Below are 8569 nucleotides of genomic sequence, written 5' to 3'. Positions count from 1 at the left end.
TGAAATTCTGAGATTGCTCAGCTTTATTAAATGCATAACCTTTCCGAGTTCATATTTTATGGTAAAATTATATCTAAAATATAACACTCACGAGCATGTGAAGAGTACTTTGCTTTCTACCAGACATCTGTCTAATTTCTATCTGAAATTGCACAACAACCAGCTGTGACTATTACTCTTGAACGCTGACCCTTCCATTAAGAAAAAAAAAGTATCTCTAGATCTACTTATAAAAAGCATAAATAAACAGCTATTACCCTGATTGGAACAAAGTATGACAGATTATAGGAGTGTAATGAATAATTAAAGTGTACTCCAACATTTAAGTTTCAATAAAGCAAATATTTACTTTCAGAAGAGTACATAACTTGTATTAGCACATGCTTACTTATGGTTAACCTATCCCCAATCAATGGGTTCTACTACCCACCTTCTAAACACATGGGCTGAGTTTGCAGATCTATAAAGCTAAAATGTGGTGAGCTAATTTCTAGTTCTATGTATCATATGAATTATAGTTCTAGAATTACAACTTAACACTGTCATCATGTCTAAAGATTGACAAAGTGGCTGTATTCACTGCTACTGTAATAATGTGATTTCTGGTTAGTGATTATGTGAACCCACTTATTATGCTTTAACTTGCATATACCAGGTCACTGTAGTTTATTCAAAAATAAGAGAGTCTGCTCCGTACATTGTGTGAACCAGTCATGGTGTAAGACCAGGTTCCTATTTTTCCCCCCCTTAAAGCCATTTTAAATAACCAAATGAAATTCAATACTATAAGCTCAGGCAAAGATATTCCAATGATTCTGATGCTTGTTGCTGTCCACTACAGTTTCTAGAAGACAGCTGTCTGAATATTCCTACATAAGGCACACTTATTCAGATTTAAAAGAAATGGAATAAAACATTTTTACCCAAAAGGAAAGATGCAAATTGTACCCCTTAACTCTTATAATGAACCTAACACTTTTTGCCATGACTCACCATACAAGAGTAACATTCATATTCAAGCAAATAAAGGATGTCAATTAGGAATCAAATACAAAACATGTTATTTTATCCAAACACAGAGCATGTGTGAAATAGGCAGGAATTAACCAATAACAAACTAAATGACAAAATATGAGCTCAGAACAATTTAATTACCTGTACATAGTTTAGAACTTTGAGTCTCAATTTTCTTACTGCAACCAACAAGCCATAATGCTTTAGTTTAGTAGCAATCATCAATTGCTTTCTTTGTTATAATAAGAATATGAATAATGGAGAGTCAATAGGAAATGCTTTGTGTTCTAGCTAAATAACGATTACTCTATATAGAAAACTATCAAATATAGAAATGGAAGATCATCTTGTTATAAAATAATGGATTTTGTAGCAAATTGAGTGACAATACAGGTGGACCACGGTGGCAAAAAAAAAATCCTTGAAATTAGCTCTAAGTGTTCTCTTTTATATCACTGACTGTGTTGGGATTCCATGAGAAAAAAACAAGAGCCAGGAGTCAAGTGGACAGTCTTCAGCATCTTCCTTGAAATGTTCCGTGTTGGAGAGTGTATCCTGAAGCTGTGGATATAAATGGCCAGAAGAGGACAATCCAGAAATCTATAGGAGCAGAACAATAATATGAAATAAGTAGTCTAAGTTAGTGACTGGCCTGAAGATGTCATTTTTAAAAAGGAACGTTTTGTGTATGTCCATAACACTAAGCTTATACTTAGAATATTATGTCACATAAAGATAGAGAATGCTCAACTCTGCTTAGCATTAAATACAGGTTATGATTTTGTTCACACATTGTCAAATCCTTTTGTTATGTAACTATTCCAAAATAAGGCCATATAGAATATAATTAAACAAAATCCCAATACCTGTTCTCCTAGGACTTCTTCACAGATATTTTCCTGAATACACTGAGCATCAAACCAGTTGTTTGGGAGATTAGACAAAAGATCCATTTTGGTCACCAGCTCCTGCCTTGCAAAACAGAGCAGGTTGTTCATACTAAGCCAAGCAGCAAATGCATTCAATAGCTTTAGAGCCTAAACTGGGAAAAAGCAATCTGCAGTTGTCTATCTTAACTAGTCGGTTTAGACCTCCAGAAACAGCTGTCTATATTTTTGCTGACAACTCATTTAGAGCCCAGAGAGAAAAGTGGGTGACCCGGTCACTTTGGACTTGGGCTTGCCAATTGCCATGTGACCCTTCAAAACATTTTTAGGAAATGCAATCTTCAACCCACAAAATGTTCCATAATCGTATCTTAGAATGTAAATAAAAAACCATTGGAAAAATGGAATAGGAGTAGTTGAATATGCCAGCCTAAACGCTTCTATCTTCTGCCACAGAATGGTAGGCAACCCATGGAAATTAATGGAATGAAAATATAAAATGGTGTTTTACTCACTTCTTCCTTCTTTTCTCATATATGTGATCCTTCTCATTTTCCACCTTAACATAGTGCAAAATACTCCCAGCCCCTGATGGGCACCAGAACCATTTGCTCTCACTGAAGAGCATGACAACTCTGTTGACAATTAACTCTGTCTCCATGGTGATAAGGAATACCAAGGAGCGTGCATATGGACTGGAGACTAGGCCTGCAATTCCTGAATAGTGTGGGAGCATTACTTTATAAGTGGGTCACCAGGCTGCTGGCAGTAAATATTGCACAATAAAGGTGGCTATTTACAATACAGAATTGTAATTAAAAGTAAACCTGCCAAATGATGGGCTTGCTTCATTGCATTTGCCACCTTTTAGCTTTAATTGCTTTAATTGTAATTTTTGTTTTTGTTGTTTATTTGATTATTGTGAGTCACTCAGATTTGTTGAGAGTTGGGCAGCATTTTTATTATTAGAAATACTTCCCTCTCATGTCCAGGTGGATCCCAACCATGAAGTGCCCTTCGCCAAAGCTTAATCTGCATGTCCCACGAGCGACGACTGTACTTTTTATATTTATTTGGAGTACAGGGATGAATACCTGACTGGCGAGCCATCCTGGAATGAAGCGTGAGAAATTAAAAGCCACCTTAAGGTCTCCCATAGAAAGAGCACAGAGAGAACTATTAAAGTGAGTCTTTAAAGGGTCTTTACCTCAAGACCAGATTCTAAAATGAACAGCCCAAATACCAGAACTTTGAGAAGAACTGCTAGTGATGATCACAGTAGGAGCCCACCCAAGCTTTTGTTTGTTTGTTTGTTTGTTTGTTTTATTGGATTTATATGCCGCCTTTCTCCCAAAGGACTCAGGGCGGCGTACAGCATTAAAAAACACATATTACAAAAGTTAAGAGGAAATTAGAAACAATCCAAAAAAACAAACCCAATTAATATAACACTAACATTAAAAAAATTAGATAAAATTAAAAGGCCAGGCCGGTTTGCTGGAAAAGCCAACTTTTTAAGGCGCGTCGGAAGGACCGGAGGTCAGGGATTATGCGAAGCTCCGGGGGCAGCTCATTCCAGAGGGATGTTATGTAGAAGTCTAATAAAAACCGAGAAATAACAGTTATTGCTTACCTGGGAATCTGTTGGACAAAGTGCTGGTAACCAATGGTATTTTTCCCATAATCTATCTGCTTTTGCCTTCTTCGCAAGACCGCCTCATCTGTCTCTATATAAGTTCTACAAATGTAATAACATATAGTCAGCATGTAAGTTCAGTTAATAATTTCGAACAGTTTATGTCAGGTGGATTTTCTTACTCATTTTTGTGATCTGAGCTTTCTCAATGTTGCCCCATCTCCCCCCGCCGACAGAGCTCCGGCCCCTCCCATATCCTGTGTATCTGGTGGAGGATCCTCGGGTTTTTCTAGGAGTAGTTTGTTTTTATTTTGTTTGTTATTATGTTATTACTTAATAATGAATTATGTGCAAATGTATACTATGAGTATGGAGGGGGGGGTGCACCTACCGCACACTGCAGTTGCCAAAATTTGTAACCTATCCCCTACCTTTTCCCTTTGTAAAATATTAAAAAAACCAATAAAACTTTTTTAAAAAAAAAAGTTCTACAAATGGAAGGAAAAATCCTAAACAGAGAAATATATCAATAACTTAATAAACTATAGAAATATCTGTTATGAAACTTACCCAGATCCAGAACAGGGTTTTCTCACCCAATCAGACCTTGTACCTACCCCCACACTCACCATCTTTACTTCAGGTGAGAAAACCTGAAACGACGACCTATTTGAAGGAAATAAAAAAAGTTTGATTACTGAACATGGAGACACAATGCATTTGTATCTTAACTTTCCATTTGTGAAGTCATTATTCTTCAAATATAAAAGAAAGTAAAAGAAATCAAGTGAGACTCACAGAATTTGGAAAAATATAACTAAATGATTTCTATACATTAGAGATAAAGAAGAAGTTCATGGTAAGAGCTCTCCCAATATGTAATCTTTTTCTCTAGAAAAAGAACTGAAGCAACAAGCCTTTTAAAAAAAAAACATCAACAGTAAGAACTGATCACTGGAATTAAATATTTTCTAATTTCAGATCATTTAAAATCTGTGCTCTTTTACTTCTGGCGCAGCAGGAAAAAGAAACTGTAACATTGCAAACGATTATGTTTGAAATTCAAAATCTATTAGTTGTGACAGAGAGAATTGAAAAGAGATTGGAGAATATGGAATACAAAACAGAAAAATTGGATGGAAAAACTGAGGATGTTTACCAAATGAAGAATGTGGAGGACAGAGTTCAAAAGATGGAAGGAAAAAATGAGCAAAGAGATAAGAAAACTGTGGATACTGACAACAAAGTGAGCGTGGTTGGTAATGGCAAGAGCGGAATATGGAATGGGGAGATAGATGGATTGGAATTCTACCCCAGACTTCAAAGCACAGAAGAAGAAAAGAGAGAAAAATTGACAGAGATAATATTTTTTAAAGTAATCCTTAGAAAACAAAGCTTAGAGGATTCAAGAAAGATGTCTGCAGCCACACACCTGCTTGAGGAAGGAAAGAAGAAAGCAGGTTCTACACAAAGTATTGGCTTTCTCAAGAACAGATTCTAATATATAGATAGTTCTCAACTTACAACAGTTCAGTTAGTGATCCTTCAAACTTACAACAGCACTGAAAAAGTGAATTATGAACGTTTTCATTCGACCGTTGGAGCATCCCTATGGTCATGTGATCAAAATTCAGATGCTTGGCAACAGGCATATAGTTATGATGGTTGCAATGTCCCAGGGTCATGTGAATCCCTTTTGCGATCTTCTGACAAGCAAAGTCCGTGGGGAATCCAGATTCACATGGGACAAAACTCATCTAACAACTGTCTTGCTGAGCAATGGAAATTTTGAGTTCAATTGTGGTCGTAAGTGAAGAACTACCTGTATTCTATGTTTTGTTATCCCATGCCTATACTTGTCTATACTTCACACACTTGGAATTCTCAAGTGGACATGCTTTTTATTTAACACAAATCTAGTTTACAACATAATCCAGTGATCTTTACTGGGATACTGACTTCAAAATGTAGTGGAAAAACATTATGTTCAATACAGTGAATGAACAGCGGGGGGAAAGACCTAAATGAATATTCTACCTACAGACTTCTCATAGCCTTAAAAAAGAGCAAAGTTGAAGTGGCATAAAAGCACTCAACACAAATAATTTTGTGTAAAAATGGCTCAATATTAAAGTACCATGATCTGCGATGCAGTTTGTCACTCAAAAATTTTACTGCTGCATGTGGCAACTCTGACTAGAGAATTAAAAATATTAATATAGAGGCTCATCTACTGGATGAAAATCTGTCATTCATTTTGAACCACATCTTCTATTTAGGTAAGGATCTATTAGATTGTAATTTAAATAAAAAGCTTTCCACACCATTTCCATTTCCACTCTCTGATAAATACAAAACAGTTATTGTCACTACTGCCACCACAAAAACAAAATGTACAAAGATTATTATGAATCAATCTCTGCTTCCTCCAATTGATCCGCAGAAGAATGCAATGTCCATCATGCAAACAGATCTTTGTCCTCAAAATAATTACATGTTCTGGAGTACAGTAACAATTGTCTCCATATCCCTGCTCCAGTCCTGTCCATCCACATTGCTAAGATGGGGAGCTATATGGGAAACAGCCTTTGGTAAACATCCAGACTGCACAGGTACTCTGCTGAATTTAAAAACTGGGAATACTAGGGGAGAGAACCTGAAAATTGGGATAGCTCTTACCAGTTGGAAAAAGACCTCTTAAAGGCTTCACAGAGAAACTTCTGAGAAGCTCCTATCACTTATTCCAGAGATACTCAAATACTGCAGAAACTGTGCAGTAAAATACCTGTGCCAGCCGCCTGAGAGAGAACCTTGAATAAGATCTGCCTGTCAGAAAAAAGTTGAACAACAGAGTACAGCCACCATATCTTTCTCTCAAAGGCATTGTTTTTTCTCTAACATATATTTTAAATTGAAAATTAAACAATCACCCATTTCCAAGTGAATCTCCTAATTTCTTTAAGCATTAATGCAATTTTCATAAAAATTCCTTCTTCACAAAATAATGAGCCATATTAACTTTTATTGCAACATTTGAATGAAGTTACATTTTTAAAGAATTGAGATTTTTAAAAATGTCAAGGCGCTGATGGAATCACTGATTGCTTTTGATATGGTATTTTGAATGAATCTTGACTCCAGGTATCTAAATAAAAGGAAGATTTCCCCCACTTCGTCTCTAACTGATCGCGTTCCTTTTATAGTAGTACTATACATAGAATGGGGAATATTTTATCTTTGTCGTGTCCTCCTTTGAGAGAATCCAAAGTGATTTGCACATTTCCTCCATCTGGTAAAATGTATTCTCAAAGGTAAAATGCATTATTAAACTTAGGAAAGACTTGAACTATTTTCATGACTTAAAACTGTTCACTTTGTTATTCTTATTATCTGACATAGCCTCATTCCAAGACATGGTTGCCAACTTTCCCACATGTGTCTCACCTGGTTGCAGCATCTTTTAGGCATCAAACAGAAACCAGTTTAACGCTCAGTTATTTTAGCCAATAAATATTTCAGCAAATCTTTTAACTTTTTTATTGACTTTACATTGTAAACAGTATGAAAGTTCAAAAACATGACTAATCCATAGGTGCTTTAGCAAGCATCTGTGTAATTTCCCCCAATTTGACAAAGCACAGCATTTGAGATTTATGTAGATAGTAACTGACTTTGAAACATTGTGTTCAACACACTATCCAACTTCAGAAACTTTCAAACACTTCCGGAGACATCAAAGACTGAAATCATAACATTCAGCAGAAACATCAGTTGTCTACTCACACCTAGAATAATAAGTCATTCCTAATTGTTTGCCTGCATAAACTATGTTTTACACAGAGCCAAAGGATTTGAGCTTTTCTTGAGACTTCAAAGAAATATCCTAACTTTAGACTCCTATTATGTTAATAATGCAACTTCTCTTCTGGGTTTTTCTTATAAATTCCTTTCAAACACAGATATGACTGCAGTAAGTTGTTCTTGGCTGAAATGCAGCGATTCCTCCAGCAGACAGCCCAGGCAAGTTTCAACAAATAAGGAAAAACATCATTGCAATATAAGATTAAACTTAATCTTCAAAAATGTTTACCCACTCTAGCCATTCAAACTGTAAAGGTTCATAAATTGGCACATAGCCCTTGATCCAAGTAGATTGCAAGTTATAGGAGAAAAGAAAAAGATAGACAAACTCTGTTGAATAAGTGTTCCCAATCACCTAATGCAACTCACTTAGTGTGCTGAAACAATATACACACAGTTAGTCCTCGACTTACTACAGTTCATTTAGTGACCGTTCAAAGCTACAATGGCACTGAAAAAAATGACTTATGACCATTTTTCATACTTATGACCATTGCAGCACCTTCATGGTCACATGATTTATATTTGGATGCTTGACAACTGACTCACATTTATGACGGTTGCGGAGTCATACCATACCCTTTGGCAACCTTCTGACAAGCAAAGTTAATGGGGAAACCAGATTCACTCAACAACCATGTGACTAATTTAAGAACTGCTGCGATCCCCTTAACAAATGTGGCAAGAAAAGTCATAAAATGGGGCAAAACTCGCTTTGCAACGTAATATTTGGGCTCAACTGTGGTTGTAAGTTGAAGACTACCTGTAAAGTTCCCCAATTAGCAGCGACAGATTAAGGTTCACTGGTGCCCTAAGCACTGACAAATCTTGATCCCCACCTCTGTACATACTTTACAAATCTTCATTGGGTTTTTTTTTCTTTCTCAGCTTTTGGGTGCCCTCTTTGGGCCTGGTGCCCTTAGCACTTGCTTAGTCTGCTTAATGGTTAATACATCATTGCCAATTAGGAAGCCAGACATTGTACCCCGTCTCAGCAACCTCCACCCCGCTCACTTTACCGACTCAGAGAGATAAGACAACGGGAGAAGGTCGCCAAGTTTAAAACGAAGCTCCACCCAAAACCCGAAATCTAAAGGCAACTACCGGCCAGTTACGGCAATCGAGAAGTCAGACAAAGAATTCGGAAACTGCATGATTGGCCCGCGAACCG

At 36.5% G+C, this 8569-nt stretch overlaps 1 protein-coding gene across 2 annotated transcripts; it reads right to left on the bottom strand.

The window, feature by feature from the left end:
- Window positions 1–1568: 1568 nt before the first annotated feature.
- Window positions 1569–8493, bottom strand: LOC309383500 (oocyte-specific histone RNA stem-loop-binding protein 2-like). Of its 2 annotated transcripts, none has more exons than XM_081936128.1 (6): window positions 8162–8493; window positions 4108–4203; window positions 3535–3639; window positions 2883–3012; window positions 1881–1984; window positions 1569–1614 (listed from the first exon to the last, which is right to left on the bottom strand). In XM_081936128.1, exons 1-5 carry the CDS (start codon window positions 8245–8247, stop codon window positions 1973–1975), a joined length of 429 nt encoding a protein of 142 aa, XP_081792254.1. In that variant the 5' UTR covers window positions 8248–8493; the 3' UTR covers window positions 1569–1614; window positions 1881–1972. The 2 variants fall into 2 exon arrangements, with proteins under 2 accessions (XP_081792254.1, XP_081792255.1); XM_081936129.1 differs by having other exon boundaries at window positions 1881–1986; window positions 2996–3012.
- Window positions 8494–8569: the final 76 nt, after the last annotated feature.

Source organism: Natrix helvetica (assembly GCF_964273705.1).
Source record: "Natrix helvetica genome assembly, chromosome: 1".
Taxonomy (NCBI): domain Eukaryota; kingdom Metazoa; phylum Chordata; class Lepidosauria; order Squamata; family Natricidae; genus Natrix; species Natrix helvetica.
Note: the sequence above shows the minus strand (reverse complement) of the source record. Positions and strands in the feature narration are given on the sequence as shown.

What these genes read in the sequence shown, in the direction of transcription:
- LOC309383500 (XM_081936128.1), bottom strand. Translation starts at nt 8,247, where the DNA reads ATGTACAGAGGTGGGGATCAAGATTTGTCAGTGCTTAGGGCACCAGTG. An exon ending in CTAATTGGGGAACTTTACAG is followed by an intron (nt 4,204 to 8,161) that starts GTAGTCTTCAAC and finishes TCCTTCAAATAG; the next exon opens with GTCGTCGTTTCAGGTTTTCT. An exon ending in AAACCCTGTTCTGGATCTGG is followed by an intron (nt 3,640 to 4,107) that starts GTAAGTTTCATA and finishes TTACATTTGTAG; the next exon opens with AACTTATATAGAGACAGATG.